The sequence below is a fragment of the Sapajus apella genome, unplaced genomic scaffold (genome assembly GCF_009761245.1).
Source record: "Sapajus apella isolate SASKATOON/1434 unplaced genomic scaffold, GSC_monkey_1.0 scaffold74, whole genome shotgun sequence".
Classification (NCBI taxonomy): domain Eukaryota; kingdom Metazoa; phylum Chordata; class Mammalia; order Primates; family Cebidae; genus Sapajus; species Sapajus apella.
In genome coordinates, this window is record NW_022437014.1 from 10,150,015 (window position 1) to 10,176,929 (window position 26,915).

General features: G+C 42.7%; 1 protein-coding gene, 1 non-coding gene and 1 pseudogene across 2 annotated transcripts in view; 2 read left to right on the plus strand and 1 right to left on the minus strand.

The window, feature by feature from the left end:
* Positions 1 to 26,915, minus strand: part of RTF1 (RTF1 homolog, Paf1/RNA polymerase II complex component) — a 71,903-nt gene that overhangs the window by 22,708 nt on the left and 22,280 nt on the right. Inside the window, exons 2-4 of the mRNA XM_032251249.1 lie at positions 24,016 to 24,126; positions 8,940 to 9,087; positions 4,253 to 4,457 (exon numbers count right to left, since the gene is read on the minus strand). Of these exons, the coding sequence (XP_032107140.1) occupies positions 4,253 to 4,457; positions 8,940 to 9,087; positions 24,016 to 24,126 (464 nt within the window). The remainder of the gene's footprint in view (positions 1 to 4,252; positions 4,458 to 8,939; positions 9,088 to 24,015; positions 24,127 to 26,915) is intronic.
* Positions 14,822 to 14,927, plus strand: LOC116532187. Its single transcript, XR_004260751.1, has one exon. It is a non-coding gene; the product is annotated as a U6 spliceosomal RNA (small nuclear RNA).
* Positions 18,911 to 19,494, plus strand: LOC116532126 (annotated as a pseudogene).

A 26,915-nucleotide genomic window follows, 5' to 3' on the forward strand; every position in this document is an offset into this window, starting at 1 on the left:
AAAAAAAAAAAAAAAAAAAAAAAAAAATCAAAGTTATTTTTTAGAGTTAGTGATAGTTAACATTTACATAATGTTCTTATGTATATCATCTCAACTGAGGTTTACAACAACCCCTGAGGAAGCTGAGGCAGAAAGAGAGAAACTGGCTTAACTCTGATCACCCTGCCAGCCAATCTGACTTGAACCCAGACCTTCTGATAACAATGTCAGTGCCCTTTCTACAACCAGGCTATCTTTTATGCTGCCTGCCCCCATGAATAATCTAACAACTGAAAATGACAACTCACTACTGATGCTGCTGGCTAGAGAACAGGATGCTAATGGTGCTTACCTAAAAAAGACCATGAAGATTAAATGCGATCTGTATTAAGACGTTTTAAAGTAAAAAAAAAAAGATACAGGGGTAGGCGCGGTGGCTCATACCTCTAATCCCAACACTTTGGGAGGCCAAGGCAGGCGAATTACGAGGTCAGGAGATCGAGACAACCTGGCCAACATGGTGAAACCCCGTCTCTACTAAAACACAAAAAAAATCAAGCGTGGTGGCACGTGCCTGGAGTCCCAGCTACTCGGGCGGCTGAGGCAGGGGAACTGCTTGAACCCAGGAGGTGGAGGTTGTAGTGCGCTGAGATCGCACCACTGTACTCCAGTCTGATGACAGAGTAAGAGAAGGTTTAAAAAAAAAAAAAAAAAAAAAAGATGCAGGAAATTTCTGAGTTGCCACATTGCACTGCCCTGAAGCTAAACAAATGAACTACAAAAATACCAATTTTCTATGATGGCTCTGAACCACTGTCTTAATAACCAGGACACTAAATCATTTTTTTTTTTTTTTTGAGACGGAGTTTCGCTCTCTTGTTACCCAGGCTGGAGTGCAATGGCGCGACCTCGGCTCACCGCAACCTCCGCCTCCCGGGTTCAGGCAATTCTCTTGCCCCAGCCTCCTGAGTCGCTGGGATTACAGGTACGCGCCACCATGCCCAGCTAATTTTTTGTATTTTTAGTAGAGACGGGGTCTCACCATGTTGACCAGGATGGTCTCAATCTCTTGACCTCGTATCCACCCGCCTCGGCCTCCCACAGTGCTGGGATTACAGGCTTGAGCCACCGCGCCCGGCCATTAAATCATTCTTATAGTCACTAAAAAAGTCACTGAAGCAGAGGGTGGTGGTTCAACGTATCCCCAGCATTTTGGGAAGCCGAGGTGAATGAATTGCTTGAGGCCAGAAGTTCCAAGACCAGCATAGGCAACGTGGCAAAAATCCCTCTCTAGAAAAAAAAAAAGGGCCAGGCCCGGTGACTCACACCTGTAATCCCAGGACTTTGGAAGGCCAAGGCGGGTGGATCACCTGAGGTCAAGAGTTCCAGGCCAGCCTGGCCAACATGGTGAAACCCCATCTCTACTAAAAATACAAAGATTAGCTCGGCATGGTGGCGGGTACCTGTTATCCCAGCTACTCAGGAGGCTGAGGCAGGAGAATTGCTTGAACCTGGGAGGTGGAGGTTACAGTGAGCCGAGATCTCACCATTGCACTCCAGCCTGGGCAACAAGAGCAAAAGACCTTCTCAAAAAGGAAAACAAAACAAAAACCAAATGTCTATTGCTTGCTGCTGTCTGAAAGCCAAACATTCTTCTCCAGGATAACTAACCATACTTAATATGGTCTCTAGAAGGGACAAACAAGACTCCCAGATGAAAAGAAACTAACTGCTGCCAAAGAAAATGCTTCTATTTTCCTTTCATGAGATTAAATAGGTAGGATCCTCATTCTGAGGGCTATTTTATTTCCCAAGACAAAAGCCAAGTTTATTTTTACCTTGAAATTCTGTTAGGAGACAAGGAAGCACTATTGCCATATTTAAAAGTTTTCCATTTAAGGCCGGGCGCGGTGGCTCAAGCCTGTAATCCCAGCACTTTGGGAGGCCGAGGCGGGTGGATCACGAGGTCAAGAGATCGAGACCATCCTGGTCAACATGGTGAAACCCCGTCTCTACTAAAAATACAAAAAATTAGCTGGGCATGGTGGTGTGTGCCTGTAATCCCAGCTACTCAGGAGGCTGAGGCAGGAGAATTGCCTGAACCCAGGAGGCGGAGGTTGCGGTGAGCCGAGATCGTGCCATTGCACTCCAGCCTGGGTAACTTGAGTGAAAATCAGTCTCAAAAAAAAAAAAAAAAAGTTTTCCATTTAAAATATGGCAAAAGTTCAAAAAAACTGAAGCAGCTTGTAAATATCAAAAAGCAATTTAACATTTGACTTTAAAAAAATAAAATAGAAAAACTATGCTGGAGGACAGTCAGATACCTAACTTATACATAATCGGGAGAAATTCCAAGTCTTGAATCCTGTGAAGACAGGGCTCCAAATGTAAAGTTTGGAAAATTATTTCAACCTGGGAGCTTGAAAAATTTGAAGCCAATCTGTAAATATAAAGCTTTAAACACCATTTCTTCCTTTAATTTTTACGTATTATTTGTTGTGTTCCCATGTTACTCTCAATCATTACTGGATTCCTGTTCTAAAACCAAGGTAATCTTATGATTACCTTCACTTTTTACTCAGTAGAAATCAAATCATGCACTGATCTTTATCAAGGCAAAAACAATCTCTGTAATTCCCCTCTCTTTTTTTTTGACATAGGATCTCACTCTGTCACCCAGGCTGGAGTACAGTGGCACAATCTCAGCTCATTACAAACTCCACATTCCGGGCTCAAATGTTCCTCCTGCTGACTCAGCCTCCCAAGTACCTGGGACTATAGGCATGGGCCACCATGCCTATTTTTTAGAGGAGACAGGGTTTTGCCATGGTTGGTCTTGAATTCCTGGAATCAAGCGATCCACCCACCTTAGACTCCCAAAGTGCTGGTATTATAGGTGTGAGCCACTGTGTCCAGACTGTAATTCCCTGCATTTATTTATTTATTTAGAGACGAAGTCTCACTCTGTCACCCAGACTGGAGTCCCGCAGCATAATCTTGGCTCACTGCAACCTCTGCTTCCTGGGTTCAAGCAATTCACCTGCCTCAGCCTCCTGAGTAGCTGGGACTACCAGTGTGCAGCACCAAGTCCAGCTAATTTTTTTTTTTTTTTTTTTGAGACGGAGTTTCACTCATGTTACCCAGGCTGGAGTGCAATGGCACGATCTCGGCTCACTGCAACCTCTGCCTCCTGGGTTCAGGCAATTCTCCTGCCTCAGCCTCCTGAGTAGCTGAGATTACAGGCACGCACCACCATGCCCAGCTAATTTTTTGTATTTTTAGTAGAGACGGGGTTTCACCATGTTGACCAGGATGGTCTCGATCTCTTGACCTCGTGATCCACCCGCCTCGGCCTCCCAAAGTGCTGGGATTACAGGCTTGAGCCACCGCGCCCGGCCATTTTTTTGTATTTTTAGTAGAGACAGGGTTTTGCCATGTTGGCCAGGCTAGTCTGGAACTCCTGACCTCAGGCGATCCACCTGTCTGGGCCTCCCAAAGTGTGTAATCCCTTTAGAATGCTGCTTGTAGTGTTTGTGTTACAGAATAGGTAAAATAATAGGAAATGTGAGGAAGGAGAGGATGTGGCCACAGTGTGTTTTATGGTGTCAGATGGTCCCAGGTTTGAAATACAGTACTACCACTTGCCAGCTAGATGACCTTGGACAAGTTTCTTCATTCTTTTACTCAATGAGTATTTAGTGCATATCTCTGGGCCAGGCACTGTTCTAGGCACCAGGAATAGAGGAGCGAACAGGACTAAGTCTGTCCCTTCATGCAACTTACTCTTTAGTTACCTAATGTCTCTAAGCCTAAGCTTCTACCTCTGTAACATGGTATAACCAACTTCACAGAGCTGTTGTGAAGATTACATAATGCACATATATGATGTCTTATGAATAAAACCTTCTGAATGACATATATTACTAAATAAAGCCAATGGCACTGAGTAAACAATGAATGAAATTTAATACATCATTTGCTTCTCATCATGTTAATAATCAATTCCAAATGCCAGACCCCATATGTAGGTCAGGTGTCAACGACAAAGGAAGTATGACATAAGAAATGAACAGAGCCAGGCGCTATGGCTCACACCTGTAATCCTAGCACTTTGGGAGGCCGAGATGGGTGGATCACCTGAGGCCAGGAGTTCAAGACCAGCCTGGCCATCACGGTGAAACCCCACCTTTAAATAAAAAAATAAATAAAAATAAAAAAGAAATGAACAGAAAAGGCAGGGGCGGAAGCGGGGGCAACGAGGACTCAACCTTACCTTCTTTTCAACACCTCCCTCTTCTCTATGCGATTGAACAGTTCTTGCTCTCTCTCTTTCTCTGTCATCTGTTCCAGACGGGCCCTGTCTTCCTCATCTCCCATGAGGTCTTCTCCATAGCCATCATGGAATTCTTCATCTTCTGAGGAAGAGTCTGAATCTGAACTGGAAGAGGAGCTGTTGCTGTCAGAATCTGACACTTCACCTGCAACAAAGGCCCAAACATGAGATTACACTATGCTACAGAAGACAGGCCACAAGTGGCTCCACAGTGGTGACATCACCCTTCTCTATTTTTTTTTTTTTTTGAGACAGAGTCTTGCCCTGTTGCCAAACTGGAGTGCAGTGGCGTAATCTCGGCTCACGGCAACCTCCGCTGCCTGGATTCAAGCGATTCCCCTGCCTCAGCCTCCCAAGTAGCTGGGACCACAGGTGTGCACCACTATGCCCAGCTAATTTTTTGTATTTTAGTAGAGAGGGGGTTTTCACCACGTTGGCCAGGATGGTCTCAATCTCCTGACCTTGTGATGGGCCCGCCCCAGTCTCCCAAAGTGTTGAGATTATAGGCGTGAGCCACCGTGCCCAGCCAACAGCACCCTTCTTTAGTCTAGAACAAGAAATTAGTTTGTTATTTTACTTATTTTTACTTCTTTTTTGAGACGAAGTTTTGCTTTTGTTGCCCAGGCTGGAGTACAATGGCACAATCTCGGCTCACTGCAACCTCTGCCTCCCCGGTTCAAGTGATTCTCCTGCCTCAGCCTCCCAAGGAGCTGGGATTACAGGTGTAATCCGGCTAATTTCGTATTTTTATTAGAGACAGGGTTTTGCCATATTGGTCATGCTGGTCTCGAATTCCCGACCTCAGGTGATCTGCCCACCTTGGCCTCCCAGTGCTGAGATTACAGGTGTAAGCCACCGCACCCAGCCTATTTATTTTTACTTTTCAAATAGAACTAGGGTCTCACTTTGTTGCCCAGGCTGGTCTAGAACTCTTGGGCTCAAACAATCCTTCTGTGTTGGCCTCCCAAAGTGCTGGGATTATAGGCATGAGCCACCACACCTGGCCCCAGCTTATTTATTTATTTATTTATTATTTTTTGAGCTGCAATCTTGCTGTAGCCAGGCTTGAATGCAGTGGCGCAATCTTGGCTCACTGCAACCTCTGCCTCCCGGGTTCAATCGATTTTCTTGCCTCAGTCTCCCAAGTAGCTAGGTTTATAGGCATGTGCCACCACGCCCAGCTAATTTTGTACTCTTAGTAAAGATGGGGTTTCACCATGTTGGTCAGGCTGGTATCAAACTCCTGACCTCAGGTAATCTGCCCACCTCAACCTCTCAAAGTACTGGGATTACAGGCATAAGCCACGGCGTCCAGCCTCCCAGTTTATTTTAATGCTTTTTTTTTTTATTTTGACAAAATTGTAAGCCTGCAGGAAAGTTGCAAGAATAATTTGACTCCTATAAATCCTTTCCTTAAGATTTACCCACCAATGCCAATTTACTTTCTCTGCACATATAAAAAATAATGTATTTACGTTTATTATTTATGTTGCTGAATTAAAAGTAGTTGCAAAGATTATGGCCCTTCACCCCTAAAGAGGACAGTTTCTCTCTCTTTTTAGTTTTTGAGATGGAGTTTTGCTCTTATTGCCCAGGCTGGAGTGCAATGGCATGATCTCGGATCACCGCAATGTCTGCCTCCCAAGTTCAAGTGATTCTCCTGCCTCAGCCTCCCAAGAAGCTGGGATTACAGGCATGTGCCACCATGCCTGGAAAATTTTGTTTTTTTAATAAAGACGGGGTTTCTCCATGTTGGTGAGGCTGGTCTTGAACTCCTGACCTCAGGTGATCCAATCACTTCAGCCTCCCAAAATGCCGGGACTATAGGCATGAGCCACCACACCTGGCCCCATTATATCATTCTATGACTTTGCATCCTCATGGCTTAACCACCACTTACACATGAGAACATACAATACTTTGTTTTCCATTCCTGAGTTATTTCACTTAGAAAAATGGCCTCCAGCTCCACTCAAGTTGCTGCAAAGGCCATTATTTCATTCCGTTTTATGGCTGAGTAATATTCCATGGGACACATATATATTATATTTATCCATTTGTTGGTACATTGAATTTTTGAAGAGTATAAGCCCAAAAAATTGTCTAGTAGAATTTTGTGAGGTGATGATAAAAATATTCTCTATTCTGAATAGCAGCCACAACATATAAGCATTCACAAACTGAAATGTGGCTAGTGCAACTGAAAAACTATATTTTAAACATTAATTTTTAGTTAATTTAAGTTGAAACAGCAACAGTTATCAAGTCCACCACATTTGGTTTGGTTAATTTGTTAAGAAACAATTCAGGTTATGCATTTTTGGCAAGAATACTACGTAAGTGATTGTGTCCTTTTCAACGTTATCACATCAGGACGCCTTAACTAATATGTTTGTCCCACTATTTTAATTTGGATTACTTGGTTAAGGTGGTGTCTTCCAGATTTTCCCTTTGTAAAGGCACCTTTTCCTCTTTGTATAACAGTATTTATAGGGAGAAAGTTTAAGATTATAAAATATTGTTTTCCAATGAATTCTCAACCAGTGGTTTTAACAATCATTGAGGATTCTTGAGTAAATCAACTTTATCACTATGATTGAAAAGAGGTGGCCGAGGACAGTGACTCATACCTGTAATCCCAGCACTTGGAGAGGACAAGATAGATGGATCACAAGGTCAGGAGTTTGAGAGTAGCCTGGCCAATATGGTGAAAATCCGTCTTTACTAAAAATACAAAATTAGCTAGGTGTCGTGGTGGATGCCTGTAGTCCCCCAGCTACTTGGGAGGCTGAGGCAGGAGAATCACTTGAACCTGGGAGGCAGAGGTTGTAGTGAGCCGAGATCGTGCCATTGCACTCCAGCCTGGATGACAGGGCGATACTCCATCTCAGAAAAAGAAAGAAAGAAAGAAAGAAAGAAAAGTGGTGATTTTTCTAACCCTGTAATTTTTTTCATTTATTAGCTGGCATTAAAAAAAAAATTATGGTCAGGTGCAGTAGCTCCTACCTGTAATCCCAGCACCATGGGAGGACAAGGTGGGTAGACCACCTGAGGTCAGGAGTTCAAGACCAACCTGGCTAACATGATGAAACCCCATCTCTATTAAAAATACAAAACATGGCCGGGCGTGGTGGCTCAAGCCTGTAATCCCAGCACTTTGGGAGGCCGAGGCGGGTGGATCACGAGGTCAAGAGATCGAGACCATCCTGGTCAACATGGTGAAACCCCGTCTCTACTAAAAATACAAAAAATTAGCTGGGCATGGTGGTGCGTGCCTGTAATCCCAGCTACTCAGGAGGCTGAGGCAGGAGAATTGCCTGAACTCAGGAGGCGGAGGTTGCGGTGAGCCGAGATCGCGCCATTGCACTCTAGCCTGGGTAACATGAGTGAAACTCCGTCTCAAAAAAAAAAAAAATACAAAACATTAGCTGGCTGCGGTGGTGGACGCCTGTAATCCCAGCTACTTGGGAGACCGATGCAGAATTGCTTTAGCCCTAGGAGGCGGAAGTTGCAGTGAGCCAAGGTCATGTCATTGCACTGTAGCCTGGGCAACAACAGCAAAACTCTGTCTCGAAAATAAATAAATAAAAAGTAAAAAAAAAAAAAAAAACATTTTAATGAATCATTAAAATCTGATTAGTGAATTTCTAATAACAGTGGATCTTAATAGGACAAATGTTGGCATGGAAAAAATATGTGAGTACAATGAGTACTGAGCTAAGTCAGCAATTTAACAGGAACTGTACTTGACTCAGTTTGAGCTAACATTCATAGGCACGTGCTCAAAACCAGGTTAGGCCAATTTTATAAAGCCAGCTTGTATATAAACATTATTTTAGAAAACATTTTTAAATTTTTAAATAATTTATAGGTTATCATTCTAGTCCCGGAACAAGTTCACTTTCATTTTCTTTCCCAGTGTCCTTGCATTTTTCTTTTCTTTTCTTTCCTACTTTTTTTTGTTGTTGAGACAGGGTCTTGCTCTGTCACTTAGGCTGAAGTACAGTGGTGTGATCATAGCTCACAGACTCCTAGGCTCAAGCGATCCTCCCACCTCAGCTTCCGGAGCAGTTGGGACCACAAGAGTGTACCACAACATTCTTGTAGAGATGGGATCTCACTAAGTTACCCAGGCTGGTCCTGAACTCCTGGGCTGAAGTGACCCTCCCACCCTGGCCTCCCAAAGTGTTGAGATTACAGCCATGAGCCACTGCACTTAGCCCAAGTTCACTTTTCAAACTAGTGCTAAAAAATTCTGGAATTGGCTTCCAAAAAAATAACATTTTCTACTGAGTTTTGTACCAAGATTTCCCTTCCCAGTCAGACTATGCATAAGCAAGAAAAAAAAGGAGAAGGCATTCAGGGTATTCAAGACCATGCAGGAATCCTCGTGGGTTCCAGGGATAGGTTTCAGGGCTCTCACCAACCTTTTGGAATTGCATACATTTTTCTTGCATCATTCAGATTCTCAAAGCATCCATGACCATGGAAAAAGTTAAGAACCACTGCTCTAAAGACAGAGGTCATGCTAAATGCAGGTACCCCCCTTCCTCCCCACTTCTGCCTTTGCACCTTCAAGCTGACAAGAGTAGGAGTTGACCTTCCAGGTCTGGGCTGCTCAGCTCACCTTCCTCAGGGGCTGAGCTCTCAGCTGAACTGTCTTTGTCTGAACTGCCTGAGGAGGCAGTTTTGTTGGCCTGTTTCTTCATCGTTCCTTTCTTCTCTATTTTTCTGGCTTTTCCTTTCTTCTTATTTTTATTGCTCCCAAATGTCCACTATAAGGAGAAAAGAAAAAAAAAACTGAAATAGGAATAGGGACTTTACTAGGAAAAGCTGGAAGACTCAAGAGTTAAGAGTCTCTGGCATTCATCTTTGAATCCAAAACAAATACAATTAACATAAAAAAAAAAAAAAAACAGATTTTTAAAAAGTTTTTTTTTTTTTTTTTTTTTTTTTTTTTTTTTTTTTTTTTTTTTTTGAAACAGGGTCTCACTCTGTTGTCCAGGTTAGAGTGCAGTGGCACAATCTTGGTTCACTGCAACCTCTGCTTCCCAGGCTTAAGCATTCCTCCCACTTCAGCCTCTGGAGTTGTTGGGACTACAGGTATGCGCCACCATGCCCAGCTAATTTGGGGTTTTTTTGTTGTAGAAATGGGGTTTCACTATGTTGCCCAGGCTGGTCTTGAACTCCTGAGCTCAGGTTTTCCTCCTGTCTTGGCCTTCCAATGTGCTGGGAATACAGATGTTAGCCACTGTGCCCAGCCTAGAGTGCAGTGACGCGATCTCGGGCTCACGGCAGCCTGGACCGCCAAGATCAAGCCATCCTCCTGCCTCAGCCTCCCAAGTAACTGGGATGATAGGCATGTACCACCATATCCGACTAATCTTTGTATTTTTTGTCGAGACGGGGTTTCACCATGTTGCCTGGGCTGGTCTTAAACTCCTGAGTTCAAGCAATCTGTCTGCCTTGGCCTCCCAAAGTGCTGGGATGACAGGTGAGAGCCACTGTGCCTGGCTCCAGCCTACATTTTTGAAAACTTGGTTAAAACTTTAGAACTTCTGGTATGGAATGTCTTAGAAACAGGAGAAAAGTTACGTAATAAACATATAATTTAATTACTTTTTTCTCTTTTTTTTCAGACAGATTCTTGCTACGTTGCCTAGGTTGGCCTCAAACTCCTGGGCTCAAGTGATCCTCTCACCTGAGCCTCCTGAGCATATGGAACTACAGGCACGCATCACTGCACCCAGCTCATGTATGTTTTATCACCAATAGAAAACAGAAAAGATAGCAACTTTATGGCAAGTCAAAAAGCATCTTCTGATGTTTTATGTGGCAGAGATGGCAGTAGTTGTTAATGGTTGGTATTCCGGGTTTCAGTACAGAGAATGGTTTAGTTCTGGAATGGGTCTCAGAAGGCAGGAAATGTAGCTTGCGCCCAGGAGAAAACTGCAGAAAGCACCGAAAGAAAGAAGGAAGGGCATTCTTTGGCATGAATGGCAGCACTGGCACTAACTCCAGAGAGGCAGAAAGTAATGTACATTATTAAATATATGTGCATATCCTTTTTAAAACATTGGCATGCATTATCCAGTAATATAACGTTTAAACTGGATCATAAATAGGAAATCTCAGATATCTAAACGTAAGGAACATGTAATTTGTATCATCAAACAGGCAAGCAATACAGTTAACTACCTCAAGGCCAAAAAACTATCTTTAAGAACTTCAATTATAAGCTGAAAGACAACACAGTCACTTTATAAATTTGCAAAGACTACTTAGTTACATTAAACCCTATCTCCTTTGATATTTTGTCAGCTTAAAATGCTTTTAGGTAAAAAACACTTTATTTGGAAACTTTATTCTAATTACCATAAAGAATAATCTTTTGATTATCACAGACTGAATATTAAGTCTAGTATTAACATAATATTTCTACATCTAATATTCAACAAAGGCACAAAGTCTCTTTCTTCTATAATAGGATGAGAAATTAACCTATTTCACAATAGATAAATAGAAGAAGTAAATTCTTTTGGTCTTTTTTTTTTTTTTGAGAGGGTGGGGTTGGGTAGAGGGGTAGTTCTGAAGATGTTTCCAACTTAGAAATTTTCCATATAAACTATTCTTAAGAACAACAGCCAGGCATGGTGGCTCATGCCTGTAATCCCAGTACTTTGGGAGGCCAAGGCAGGTGGATCACTAGGTCAGGAGTTCAAGACCAGCCGGGCCAACATGGTGAAACCCCATCTCTACTCAAAACACAAAAATCAGCCAAGCGTGGTGACATGTGCCTGTAGTCCCAGCTACTCAGGAGGCTGAGGCAGGAGAACGGCTTGAATCTGGAAGGTGGAGGTGGTGGTGAGCTGAGACTGCACCACTGCACTCCAGCCTGGGTGACAGAGCAAGACTCTGTCTCAAAAAAAAAAAAAAAGACAGTCTGCTAGTTTACCTTAATAAAACATTGTAAAAGAGTCCTATTTTTAATCTTTTTGTTTGTTTGTTTCTGAGCCAGGGTCTCATTCTGCCGCCCCAGCTGGAGTACAGAACAGCAGGATCATAGCTCACTGCAGCCTTGACCTCCCAGGTTCAAGTGATCCTTCTACCTCAGCCTCCCAAGTAGCTGGGATTACAGGTGTCCACCACCACGCCTGGCTATTTTTTATATTTTTAGTAGAGACGGGGTTTCACCATGTTGGCCAGCCTGGTCACAAACTCCTGACCTCAAGCAATCCAACTCGCCTCAGCCTCCCAAAGTGCTGGGATTACAGGCTTACGCCACCACACCCGGCCTAATATATCAACTTTCTATGCTGATAGTGCAGATATTACTCAAGTAAATAATATATAAAACATCTTTTACACTGGATCTTGTTATAAAATATTACATAACTATACACATAATAGATACTCAACATTTATTGGTTGCTTTCGAAAATGGGCATTACCTACCTTTTCCAAACAGTGTTTTGGCCCTTTCTACTTCTACCCAATGGGAATATAAAGAGGTTGAGAGCATAAAGGTTGGACTATCAGGGAACAGGTGTGTCAGAGGGACCAGGTCTATTTTTGCCTTCAGATTTGGGTTTCTCACATGGAAGAGAGTCAAATTCTGGACTCCTTAGGGGAAAAAATGTGTTTATGAGAGTAAAATGACCTAAATGTGAAGTCATACAGGTGAATCCAACTCAGGAGATGCTAGGAAGCCAAGGCTTTCTTAACCTTCCCCCCTCTAACTGCTTCAATCTGCCTCAACCTAAGCTTAGCAACTGTCATTCATTCATAGCCCATAATGTTCATTCTTTGTGGGGTAGTGAGAAAAGACAAGAATAAATTAGAAGAAAATAAAAGTGCTTTGAGTTAAAAGAGGCTTTCCTAACTAAACATGAATGTTAGAAGGGAACACCGTGTTTTTCTTCCAACAGCAAAGCTGCCTTACCTGTCATGAGGCTGACTCAGTCACGTCTATCACACCAAAGGCAAAAAACCAACACCTCAGTATGTGACAAGTTTTTGTTTTTTTTTTTTTGAGACAGAGTTTCGCTCTTGTTACCCAGGCTGGAGAACAATGGCGCGATCTCGGCTCACCACAACCTCCGCCTCCTGGGCTCAGGCAATTCTCCTGCCTCAGCCTCCTGAGTAGCTGGGATTACAGGCACGCGCCACCACGCCCAGCTAATTTTTTGTATTTTTAGTAGAGACGGGGTTTCACCATGTTGACCAGGATGGTCTCGATCTCTTGACCTCGTGATCCACCCACCTCGGCCTCCCAAAGTGCTGGGATTACAGGCTTGAGCCACCACGCCCGGCCCTGACAAGGTTTTGAAGGAATTAAAATAATGTGGGTGAATTTATCTTTAAACATAAATTTTTTTTTTTTTTGACTTCGAATTTTGTTCTTGTTGCCTAGGTTGAAGTAAAATGGCAAGACCTTGGCTCACCGCAACCTCAGCCTCCCGGGTTCAAGCGATTCTCCTGCTTCAGCCTCCCGAGTAGCTGGGATTACAGGCATGAGCCACCACGCCCAACTAATTTTATATTTTTAGTAGAGATGGGATTTCTCCATGTTGGTCAGGCTGGTGTCGAACTCCAAACCTCAGGTGCTCTGCCTGCCTCGGCCTCCCAAAGTGCTGGGATTATAGCTGTGAACCACTGTGCCCGGCCTAAAATGTCTTATATACATCTTAAATTACTAGGAAGTTAGACTGCAGCTACTTGTATATTTACTTTGTATTTTATTTCATTTCATTATTTTTGAGACTGGGTCTTGCTCTGTTGATCACGTTGGAATGCAGGGGCATGATCATAGCTCATTGCAGCCTTGAACTGTGGGGCTCAAGAGATTCTCCCATTTCAGCCTCCTGAGCAGCTGAGACTACAGGCACATGCCACCATATCTGGCTAATTTGTTAACTTTTTGTAGAGAGGAGGTCTCACTGTGGTGCCAAGGCTGGTCTCAAACTCCTAAGCTCAAGCAATTCTCCTGCCTCAGCCTCCCAAAATTCTGGGATTACAGGCATAATAAGCCATTGTGCCCAGCCTGTATTTTATTTTTAACTAACCTTTAAAATCTAATTTTAATAATAATAAATGTTCATTATATGAAGCCTTAAAATATACAGGAAAGTTTCTTGCCTTTTATTTTCTTTTCGTTTTTGCTATGAGGTCTCACTATATTGTCCAAGCTGGATTCAAATTCCTGGGCTCAAGTGATATTCCCACCTCAACCTCCTGTGATTACTACAGAATCACACTACAGTGCACAACAAGAAAAGTATTTGTAAACAAGAAAAAGAAAAAAATTACCAGGCCACGTGTGGTGGCTCACACCTATAATCTCTGCACTTTGGGAGGTCAATGTGGGAGGACTGCTTGAACACAGGAGTTGGAGACCAGCCTGGGAAACATAGCAAGATCCCATCTCTATTGAATGAAATCTATTTTTTTTTTTTTTTTTTTTGAGACGGAGTTTCACTCATGTTACCCAGGCTGGAGTGCAATGGCTCGACCTCGGCTCACCGCAACCTCCGCCTCCTGGGTTCAGGCAATTCTCCTGCCTCAGCCTCCTGAGTCGCTGGGATTACAGGCACGCGCCACCATGCCCAGCTAATTTTTTTTATTATTTTTTTTTTTATTTTTTTTTTTTTGAGACGGAGTTTCGCTCATGTTACCCAGGCTGGAGTGCAATGGCGCGATCTCGGCTCACTGCAACCTCTGCCTCCTGGGTTCAGGCAATTCGCCTGCCTCAGCCTCCTGAGTAGCTGGGATTACAGGCACGCACCACCATGCCCAGCTAATGTTTTGTATTTTTAGTAGAAACGGGGTTTCACCATGTTGACCAGGATGGTCTCGATCTCTTGACCTCGTGATCCACCCGCCTCGGCCTCCCAAAGTGCTGGGATTACAGGCTTGAGCCACCGCGCCCGGCCAATGAAATCTATTTTTTAATTAAAAAAAAAAAAAAAATGGGCCAGGCACAGAGGCTCACACCTATAATCCCAGCACTTTGGGAGGCTGAGGTGGGCGGATCATGACGTCAGGAGATCAAGACCACGGTGAAACCCCGTCTCTAAAAAAATAAAATTAAATGTAAAAAAAATAATTAAATAAAAATAAATAAAAATAAAATCACCCACTGTCATGACACAGACAAAAAAATTAAAATAGGCTGGGCACAGTGGCTCACGTCTTAATCGTAGCACTTTGGGAGGCCAAGAAGGGCTGATTGCTTGAGCTCAGGGGTTTGAGACTACCTGGGCAACATGACAAAACCCAGTCTCTACAAAAAAATACAAAAATTAGCCAGCCATGGTGGTGAATACTTATAGTCCCAGCTACTTGGGAGGCTGAGGCAGAAGGGCAGCTTGAGCCCAAGAGGTCCAGACTGCAGTAAGCCAAGGTCACGACACTGAACTCCAGCCTGGGCTACAGAGTGACAGCCTGTCTCAAATAAATAAATAAATGAGTTTAATGTAATGTAAAAATTTATTTTAAAAAATCACCTGTGCTCACTATTTATCAGCATATATCTAAACACATAACAATACAGAGAAGATTAGCATGGCCCCTGTGCAAAGATGACATGAAAATTTGTGAAACATTGCCTATTTTTTGTTTAGTTTTATATTTTGAGATGGAGTCTTACATTGTCATCCAGGCTGGAGCACAGTGGTGTGATCTAGGCTCACTGCAACCTCCGCCTCCTGGGTTTGATCGATTCTCCTGCCTCAGCCTCCCGAGTAGCTGGGATTACAGGCGCCTGCCATCATGCCCAGCTGATTTTTTTTATTTTGAGTAGAGACAGGGTTTCACCATACTGGTCAGGCTGGTCTCAAACTCCTGACCTCAGGTGATCTGCCCACCTTGGCCTCCCAAAGTGCTGGGATTACAGGCATGAGCCACCACCCCTGGCCAACATCTCTTACTTTTTTAAAATTTATGTTTTAGTTTTTTAAAATCACCTGCATTGTCATCACTCAAAGATAAATGATCACTTAAAATCTGGGAGCCAGTATCGTTATTATTCTTATTTAATCCAGAGAAAGAGACTCAAATAGGTCCCAATAATCTCCCAAAGATTTTTTTTCTTAGAGAATAGATCACATTTACTCCTGTAAACCAGAGATTTTTGAATGCTTTTTTGTCTAAGCACATACTTAAAATATGTGCTCTGTACCTCTTCTCCCAAGAACAGAGTCCAAGCAGAATTGACATGGAAATATCTTAATCCAGCTATTAGTCCAGAGATGGCTGACCCATCCCTGTAAAAGTCTTATACACCTGATTTTGAGACAAAGGGAAAATGAATTATTTCATCAGAATGTAGTAGTAATTGGGGTCTAAAGAATAAAGGAAAGAACTAAAGATATGCTCTCATTCTTTCACCATCAAGGAGGAAGTTGAGGAAATGACCTGGCACTTCTTAATTTGTTTTGAGAACTATGGTTCTACTGAAAGGTAAGCTCTGTTACGTATAACCTTCAAAATGCCCTCAAATGCACCAAACATAAGGCAAGAATGAGAAAAGAGTGCCCTCTGGTCTGCATCTGAACTCCAAGTACAGAGGCCAGAGGACCTCCCAATGACCACTGCTCAAAAATCATCCAGGCAAAGGAAAGGATCCATTGTTAGGACTCTTGCACACATTGACGAAAAGTATTTTATAAATATGCAATGAAGAAAAGTTAAAAAGAGACTGGATGAAATATGTTTTCTTACCTAATGATAGAGATTGGCAGTTTGACTCTCACTGATGTAACAGATATTCTAATGGGCAACAATTATGTAGTGAAACAAGGAAAGTGAGTACCATATTCCCCCCATGTCATGCTGAGTGTGTACAAAATGTAATAAGCAGGTCCCTATTATGTGAAGCAGCTGTCCTTCGAGGCACTCAGCTGAAAGATGGGAAGAAACACAAGGTGGGGACTGGCTGCTCTGGAACTGGGTGCCATTGAGATGCTGAGTATTTTGAGCACAAGGAAGGCCGAGAAGTAAGGAAACTTCAAGATTTCAGAGAGGAAACTATCTCTAATGGGCAAGGAATACCCATATTCCTAGGTCTCAGGTCCCAGCATAGAAACCATTCCAGTCTAGCGACTCTCAACAGAATTTACAAGTGAAATAAAATACCTTTAAGTAAGTAGGATTCAAGAATAACAGCTGGGGCTGGCCGTGGTGGCTGATGCCTGTAATCCCAGCACTTTGGGAGACTGAGGCAGATGGATCACTTGAGGTCAGGAGTTCAAGACCAGCCTGGCCAACATGGTAAAACCCTGACTCTACCAAAATTACAAAAATTAGCTGGGCATGGTGGCAGGCGCTTGTAATCCCAGTTACTTGAGAGGCTGAGGCAGGAGAACTGCTTGAACCTGGGAGGCGGAGGTTGCAGTGAGTCAAGATCATGCCACTGTACTCCAGCCTGGGCGACAGAGCAAGACTCTATCTCAAAAAAAAAAAAAAAAAAAAAAAGAATAACAGCTGGGCTACTGACAAACTACATTGGAATAAAGTCAAAAGAACTGGGATAGGGCCCAATCCTCTAACCAGAGACTGTTTCCCTATCTATAAAGTAGGAATAATAAAACTGCCTTGACCACCTGTCAGTGGTCAAGTAGTGTAAGACTAAAAGGAGACAGAGTAAAAAAAGTTTTAGAGCACCAGATACCAGGAAGTTCTACATACCTGCGAGGTACTATTTTATAAAAAGAAAATGAGAATTTCCATGAGTTTGTTCTCTCATCTGTGGGAAAAAAACGTTAAGATGATCTCTAAGACTTCGTAACATTACAGGTTTTCATATGAACTGAGTCAAAATAATTTTAAGGAAGGTTCTATAGTCATTATTCTAATTACTGACAATGGCCAGAAAAGAGATGTGTTTGAGAGGGCACAGTTCCTGATTTAGCTGGTTTTTTTTTAAAATAAAAAAGAGTCAGAGGAAGATAAGTGCGGTGGCTCACACCTGTGCTAGGATCAGCACTTTGGGAGGCTAAGGTAGGCGGATCACTTGAGATCAGCAGTTCGAGACCTGGCATACACAGTGAAGCCCCGTCTCTACTAAAAATACAAAAAAAATAGCTGAGAGTGATTGCATGCGCCTGTAATCCCAGCTACTTGGGAGACCGAGGCACAAGAATTGCCTCCTACTTGGGAGGCAGAGGTTGCCGTGAACCAAGATTGCACCACTGCACTCCAGCCTGGGTGACAGAGCAAGACTCTGTTTCCCAAAAAAAAAAAAAAAAAGAAAAAAGAAAAAAGGGTCAGAGGCATTGAAGAGTAAATGCAATCTTTTTTTATCCCAAGTGACAGGAGGCAGTATATGCAATTTAATGTCAGCCTGAACACATGAAGAACAGCTTAGCTTTCTTTCTTTTCTAGTATGTAATTAATCAGACAAAGTACAAAAGACAATATTGTATTTCATCATCAAGCAATCAATCACATACATTTAACTAGAAAGCAAAGAAAATCCCTGCACTCAATCACAAAAACTTGTAGTCTATTTATGAAGACAAGGGCACAAATGAAACGAAGTGACACCAAATAATGCACAATATAATTAATACTACATTACACTGTTAAGTAGAATTTATTGTAATTTCTTTTTTTTATTTTTATTTTTATTGCATTTTAGGTTTTGGGGTACATGTGAAGAACATGCAAGATTGTTGCATAGGTACACACGTGGCAGTGTGATTTGCTGCCTTCCTCCCCATCACCTATATCTGGCATTTCTCCCCATGCTATCTCTCCCCAACTCCCCACCCCCCGCTGTCCCTTCCCTATTTCCCCCCAACAGACCCCAGTGTGTAGTGCTCCCCTCCCTGTGTCCATGTGTTCTCATTTTTCAACACCTGCCTATGAGTGAGAACATGCGGTGTTTGATTTTCTGCTCTGTGTCAGTTTGCTGAGAATGATGGTTTCCAGGTTCATCCATGTCCCTACAAAGGACATGAACTCATCATTTTTGATGGCTGCATAATATTCCACGGTGTATATGTGCCACATTTTCCCTGTCCAGTCTATCATCGATGGGCATTTGGGTTGGTTCCAGGTTCTTTTCTTTTTTCTTTTTTTTTTTTAAAGATGGGGCTTCACCATGATGGCCAGGCTGGTCTTGAACTCCTGACCTCAGGTGATCCACCCACCTTGGCCTCCCAAAGTGCTAAGATTACAGGCATGAGCCACCACACCTGGCTGGAATTTCTTGTAAATAAGTTTGAGCAATTAACTAGTCCAGGAAAATCACCTTAGTATTCCAAATTCTTGCAATGAGATCTCAATGGTGTCTAGATACATGAAGTGTTACTGTCTGCTTGTGTATGTAGTGAAGACAGAATAAGTATGTACGAAATAAAGTTCATGAGCAATCTTAACAGCTGTCACTAAATTCAAGTACTAAAGCGGGGTATTCCAGCCTGACCTCTATGGCATTCCCTGGTTTCCTGACCCAACAGAGCACATGCAGTAAACTGGAAGTGTTACAGAAGAGATTACCAAGAAACGAGCCAAATGGTCACTTCTGACGGATAACAGAAGAGAAACGAAGCTACAAAAAGCAGTACCGCTCTTTCCCTAAGCGGCCTGAGGTAATCTGTGAAAATCGTTCACTATTCACTTGATCCGGAGAACCCCACAAAGTCATGCAAATCAAGAGGTTCCAATCTTTGTGTTCACTTTAAGAACACACATGAAACTGCCCAGGCCATCCAGGGTATCCATATACGAAAAGCCACGAAGTATCTGAAAGATGTCACTTTACAGAAACAGTGCGTACCATTCCGACGTTACAATGGTGGAGTTGGCAGGTGTGCCCAGGCCAAGCTGTGGGGCTGGACACAAGGTCGGTGGCCCAAAAAGAGTGCTGAATTTTTGCTGCACATGCTTAAAAATGCAGAGAGCAATGCCGAACTTAAGGGTTTAGATGTAGATTCTCTGGTCATTGAGCATATCCAAGTGAACAAAGCACCCCCGCCGGAGCTACAAAGCTCATGGTTGAATTAACCCATACATGAGTTCTCCCTGCCACATTGAGATGATCCTCACTGAAAAGGAACAGATTGTTCCTAAACCAGAAAAGGACGTTGCCCAGAAGAAGATATCCCAGAAGAAACTGAAGAAACAAAAACTTATGGCACAGGAGTAAATTCAGCCTTAAAATAAATGCAACTAAAAGGGGGAAAAAAAAAAAAAGCAGAACCACACAGCTTGATATTCTGAAAGACATTTTTTCACAGTACAAGAAATGTCATTTATAGTCATGGCTTTAAATCAACAGAAAAAGTACTACATATGATATCAGTCCGGCCGGGCATGGTGGCTCATACCTGTAATACCAGCACTTTGGGAGGCCGAGGTGGGCAGATTGCCTGAGCTCAGGAGTTCAGCACCAGGCTGGCCAACATGGTGAAACCCCGTCTCTACTAAAAATACAAAAATTAGCTGGGCGTAGTTGTAGACACTTGTAGTCCCAGCTACTCAGGAAGCTGAGGCAGGAGAATCACTTGAACTCGGGAGGCGAAGGTTGCAGTGAGCTGAGATCGCACCACTTAACTCCAGCCTAGGCGACGGAGCGGGACTCCATGCCCGACTATTTTGTTTGGTTTTTTTTTTTTTTTTTTTTTTTGGATTTTAGTAGAGACGGTTTCACTGTGTTGCCTAGGCAGGTCTTGAACTCTTGTGCTCAGGCAATCCGCCCGCCTGAGCCTACCAAATTGCTATGATTATAGGCGTGAGCCACCGCACCCGGCCACGTCTCTGATTTTATAAACAAATTACCGATTAATCTTTTAGCTCAGTTGTTCTTGACCAATTTTCTGTCCTGGCAAATCTGAGGGGACAAACATATATATATACATATATATATATACACACACATATATATGTATATATATATATATATTTTTTTTAAATAGAGTCTTGCTCTGTTGCCCCGGCTGGAATGCAATGACACAATCTCGGCTCACTGCAACCTCCGCCTCCCAGGTACAACCGATTCTCCTTACCCAGCCTCCCAAGTAGTTGAAACTACAGGCACGTGCCACCATGTCTGACTAATTTTTGGTATTTTTAGTAAAGACATGGTTTCACATGTTAGCCATGATGGTCTCAAACTCCTGACCTCACGATCCACCCGCCTCAGCCTCTCAAAGTGCTGGGATTACAGACATGAGCCACCGTGCCTGGTTGACAAACATATTTCTTTCTACCTATATTCATGGCTCACCAATGATAATAAACAATAAGAGAGACATATACAAGTTTGAAAAAACTCCAGGGCAGCTTCTGGCACAAGGAGGGCTTCATCTGATGGAGAAGTGCCACTTTATTTAATTTATTTATTTTTAAATTTTTATTGAGATAATACTGCACTCTGGCACCCAGGCTGAAGTGCAGTGGAGCTATCTCAGCTCAATGCAATCTCCACCTCCCAGGTTCAAGTGATTCTCCTGCCTCAACCTCCTGAGTAGCTGGGATTACAGGCACCCACCACCACACCCAGCTAATTTTTGTATTTTTACTAGAGATGAGTTTTCACCATGTTGGCCAGGATGGCCTTAACCTCTTGACCTCATGATCCACCCACTTCAGCCTCCCAAAGTGTTGGGATCACAGGTGTGAGCCACCATGCCCAGCCAACGACCAAATTTCTAAAAGGCTAATTTGTAGGCAATAAAGACAGAAAAGCTCAAGAAATAAGAAGACATAGCAGACTACTTCAGCATGTGTTATTTTCCCCATGAAAGATGTATTAATAATTATTATGAAAAGGAAGAAAAGCAAGAACCACTGTCTCAAACTTTATATCCTAAGAATCTCTCAGAAGTCCCCTACCCAATCTAAAATGTCTACAGCAGCAAGTTTGACCTCACAGTAGTAACACTGAGTTACATAGTGGTTGAAGAATTTTTTAACAAAGATTTTAATAGTTATTTTCTGAATTGTCAAAAATAATGAACTATTTGCTCTAACTCTGAGGTGCACTGTGCTAAGCTAGTATCTTGGGCCAAAGAGACATGACACAAACTGAAAACCAAGCATCTTTCTGAACGGCCATGATATAGACCCTGCTCTCTTGAGAGAGGGGCAGGAGTACTAGAACCTGGAGGCAACAGTAGGAGCTAAAAATCCTGTAGCGGAAAAGTCACTCAAAGGTTCATTTCCTACTGGGCAGGGTACAGCTTGCTGTCAGCTTTTTCTCCAATATGTGCACAAGTCATTGGGTAGTGCTCTAAGATGAGCAGCTTTTTACTTCATTAAGCAGCTGCAGGTAACAAAGGGAACCCTAAACCATAAAAGATTTTATGGACGTGGATCTCCTCCAACACAGGTTTTGGGTTCCTCTAGTGCTCTGGCTAAAAAGGAGGAAGGCAATCTCAATAGTAACTGCAAAAGTTAGGACTCTGACCTAAGTTTAATGACAGAAATACGGAGAACGAATGTGTTTCAAGTGCAGTTACTGCTTATATCTTAAGGAATAACAAACACCACAAACACATTACAGGGTATTCCAGGCACAGCACAGACTCAAACTTAATAGAATATTGAGTGGCAAGGGTGGACCACAGAAGCTGACTTCTGAAACAAGAAAAATGAAAGTAGCTACAGAAATAGTGGAAGAAAAAACTATTTCAATGTTTTTCTGTATTGTCTAGGCATTTAAAAAAACAGAAAACAAAACAAAAAAGCAAATTACTTCATAGACCCCCACTGATTTTCTATTAATTTGAGAGAAATTAATAGTTCCTCCATTAAAAATAAACAAAAGAATACACTTTCACTACTTCTTGCCATAGAAAGCAATTTTAGATCTATTAAATTATTTAAGATTAAGAGAATATCATGGCTGGACGTGGTGGCTCAAGCCTGTAATCCCAACACTTTGGCAGGCTGAGGTGGGCAGATCACCTAAGGTCAAGAGTTCGAGACGAGCCTGTTCAACATGGTGAAACCCTGTCTCTACTAAAAATACAAAAATTAGCCAGGCATGGTGGTGCATGCCTGTAGTTTCAGCTACTCGCAGGAGAATTGCTTGAACCCAAGAGATGGAGGTTCCAATGGGCAGAGACTGCACCACTGCACTCCAGCCTGGGCAAAAGAGCAAGACTCAGTCTCAAAAAAACAAACAAACAAACAAAACAAAAACAAAAGAGACTGTTACCACAGTCAATCAGAAGACAATCACTCCCAATATGCACATGCAAGGCCCTGGTAAATACTATTCACCTGCTAATTCAATTTCCTTATGTTAAATAAACATTTTTTACTTTACTGTTAACAAATAATTTCCTAGACTACAGGGTAAGAAATTACATTGAAAGATAACATCTGGCTTCTCTTCAGGGAATTCCTATCGGGAAGAAAATATTTTAAATCAAATCAGAGGCTGGGTGCAGTGATCCCAGCAGTTTGGGAGGCCAAGGTGGGTAGAGTCTCTGAGATTGGAAGTTTGAGACCAGCCTGGCCAATATGAGAAAACCCCATCTCCACTTAAAATACAAAAATTAGCCAGGCATAGTGGTACGTGCCTGTAGTTGCAGCTACTCAGGAGCCTGAGGCAGGAGAATTGCTTGAAGTGGGGAGTCTGAGGTTGCAGTGAGCCGAGACTGTGCCAGTGCACTCTGGCCTGGGCGACAGAGCGAGACTCCACCTCAAAAAAATAAAATAAAATAAAATAAAAGGAGAAACATGCAGAAGTGTTTCAAATATCTTTCCCCTCATCCCTGTCTTCCATTAAGGTTCTGGGTTTAGGGCCTGGCATTGTTGGTAGGTAATTTGGGAAAGTGACCTTGGTCTAGACAATGAACAGTTAGATTTTCCTCCTTTAAACTTAGCACCATCATTCTGAGGGATGTTGAATCAATCTCCCCAAAGAAAGATTCTTTTCTCACTAAAGTATTTCCCATTAAACTACAGCATCCTTGATAGAATTTATTTTCTTTTTTCTTTTTTTTTTTGAGACGAATTCTTGCTCTGTTGCCCAAGCTGGAGAGTAATGGTGCAATCTCAGCTCACTGCAACCTCCCCCTCCCGGATTCAAGCGATTCTCCTGCCTCAGCCTCCTGAGTAGCTGGGATTACAGGTGGCTGCCACTACACCCGGCTAATTTTTGTATTTTTAGTAGAGACGGGGTTTCACCATGTTAGGCTGATCCTGAACTCCTCACCTCAGGTGATCTAGGTCGCCTAGGTGATCTAGGTGATCAGGTCGCCTAGGCCTTCCAAAGTCCTGGGATTACAGGTGTGAGCCACTGTACCCGGGCTTTATTTTCTAACACAAAAGTGAGATTAAAAACAAACAAACAAATAAAAGTGAGATTTAAAAGATGACTCATTAGTTCTTGCAGCAAAAGTTTATGATGTGAAAAAACAACAGCAAGAACAAAGTAAAACAAAAAAAATAAAAGATGACTCAAAAACAAAAAAAGATGATTACTAAGTGTACCACTTCTGCAATAAGGCTGAAAAAAAAAAGCTACAGAATGGCTACACACGACCTGCAGAAGGACCCATTAGATAACTAGCAGTAAGATGAACATGACATTCAACAGCTTTCCTTACACCATTTGCTTTCCCTAATAAATTCTTCTATCTCTTAGGTTGTAAGTCTCAGTTTAAGGAAATGAGGCCAACAAGAGCCACCAATGCGAGGACCCTCAACTATCTAACGTCCCAGAAGCCGAGGCCCTCCACACCCACCTCATCATCACTGTCAGACGTCTCTGAGTCTGACGACGCTGCAGGCTGACTCACAGGTGGCTCCTTCTCCTCAGAGTCACTGCGTTTTCGCTTTGCCAGGGACAAGAGCTCCTAATGGGACAGAAATAGTCACATCAGTTTTGTTCAACAGAGAAAGGATATCCAAGAATAATAAAATGCCCGCCCTCTCTAGATCTCTTTTATATTTTTGTGCTTTCAACTAAAGGACATCGTCACAGGGACTTCTATCAGCATGAATAGACTGACTGCTAGGATTCCAAGGTGCTAAAGAAATGTTTACAAAATCTGTCCTTTCCTTTTTAATGGAAAATATATGTCTGAAGTTGGAAAGGAAATGGAAAACTGAACTGGAGGCTATACCCAAATTGTCCCTAATTCTACCCTAAATGACAGAAGCATTGATTCTCTGGGACTGGCAAGAACCATGTTTACATAGGTAACCTGATCACTGTTTTAACTAGTATAGCTAGCTAACCGTTCGTTGTATTTTATGTTAACACTGGCATTTGTGGGGAAGTTTTGAATAAGCTTACAAACTATATATTTCTGAGGTCATTTTAGATTTTGAATGCTTAAACCAGAAAAAAAGTGTCTATTTCCAGTGTTTAACCCAGGTTCTGACAACAAGCATTAAGTGTGCTGGCCACTACACCAGAATCCTAATTTAACAACCTCTATTCTCCCATTCACCACCTCTGCTTTGTCCAGGTCACTTAAGCAAGATGATAGTAACAAGGAAGTACCAGTAAGTTAGCCTTGACTACAACCAGGATTTGCTCTGTCATGTGGTTCTCTTCTCCCTTGAAGTCTCCCCAACTCAGTCCAGTCAATCAAAAATGCAACAAAAGGTTACTTGCTTTGCTTTCTGCTAATACCACAATTATACTATACTCACTAGATGCCAGGTACTTTTCTAAACATCTGATATTAATCTTCACAACAACTGTTATAATTACCATTTAAAGATAAAGAAACTAAAGAGATTTTTATTGTTGTTTCTGAGAGTCTCACTGTCACCCAGGCTAGAGTGCAGTGGCACAATCTGAGCTGACTGCAACCTCCACCTCCCAGGTGCAAGCAATTCCTGTGCCTCAGCCTCCCAAGTAGCTGGAGATTACAGGCACATGTTGCCACACCTGGCTAATTTTTGTACTTTTAGTAGAAACGGTGTTTTGCTATGTTGCCTAGGCTGGTCTTGAACTACTAACCTCAAGTGATCCACCCGCCTCGGCCTCACAAAGTGTTGGGATTACAGGTGTGAACCACAGCACCATGCCAAGAAACTAAGGAGTTTAAGTAACTCACCCAAGTTGTGTAACTTATCTAGTACCCAGCTGGCATGTAATAGAGCCAGGATTCAAAACTTGGCAGACAGAATCCTGGCTTCTAATTGAGTCATGGTTTACTAGTCTAGAACACCTTTCCTTTGTGCCAAATGAAAAAGATACAGCTAATAAACACCAGTAAAACATCATTCCTTAATGATGATGGCACTATACAATTATGGATCAAGTGCCAAGACAGATTTTAAAATAATAGAGTGCTACGAAGTATCTGTTTTATTCTTCCGTTCTCTATTTTAAGAATATATCCTCCCTCCTTGCCCAGAACGAGAAATGATCCTCTCAGATTAAACAGCTGACACTCTCTCTCAAGAGTGAGTTATGAGTTGTTCATAAACACTCATAAAATGTTAACTCTTGTCATTTCACTAGAGAAAGCTAACATATCAACTTCCTGAAAGGCTGAAATAATACTCTACTTTTTCATACCAAAATGGTAACTCTATGGACCAAATGCAAATTATATTAACATTTGTGTGTTTATAGTCATTTTTTTTTTCAAAGATGGGGTTTCACCATATTGGTCAGGCTGGTCTCGAACTCCTGAACTCAGGTGATCCACCCGCCTCAGTCTCCCAAAGTGCTGGGATTACAGGCGTGAGCCACCGCCCAGTGTTTATAGTCATTTTAAAACTTGAGGGGCCGGGCATGGTGGCTCAAGCCTGTAATCCCAGCACTGTGGGAGGCCAAGGCGGGTGGATCATGAGGTCAAGAGATCGAGACCATCCTGGTCAACATGGTGAAACCCCATCTCTACTAAAAATACAAAAAATTAGCTGGGCATGGTGGCGCGTGCCTGTAATCCCAGCAACTCAGGAGGCTGGGGCAGGAGAATTGCCTGAACCCGGGAGGCGGAGGTTGCGGTGAGCTGAGATCGTGCCATTGCACTCCAGCCTGGGTAACAAGAGCGAGAAACTCCGTCTCAAAAAAAAACACTTGAGGTAGGCCTAGGCGCGGTGGCTCACACCTGTAATCCCAACACTTTGGGAGGCCAAGGTGGGCAGATCACAAGGTCAGGCAAGGCCATCCTGGCTAATACAGTGAAACTCTGTCTCTACTAAATATACAAAAACTTAGCCAGGTGAGGTGGCAGGTGCCTGTAGTCCCAGCTACTTGGGAGGCTGAGGCAAAAGAATCACTTGAACCCAAGAGGCAGAGGTTGCAGTGGGCTGACATTGTGCCACTGCACTTCAGCCTGGTGACAAAGTAAGATTCGTCAAAAAACAAACAAACAAACAAACAAACTTGAGGTAGGCTGGGTGCAGTGGTTTAGGTTTATACCTGTAATCCCAACACTTTGGGAAGCCAAGGTGGGAGGCTCACTAGTACAGACCCAGTCTTTATTTATTTATTTTTTTCAAGACAGGGTTTCACCATGTTGGTCAGGCTGGTCTTGAACTCCCAACCTCAGGTGATCCGCCTGCCTTGGCCTCCAAAGTCCTTGGATTACAGGCGTGAGCACCACGCCCAGCTGAGACCCAGTCTTTACAAAAACAAAACAAAAAATGCAAACAAGGTATAATTTATATATAGGAT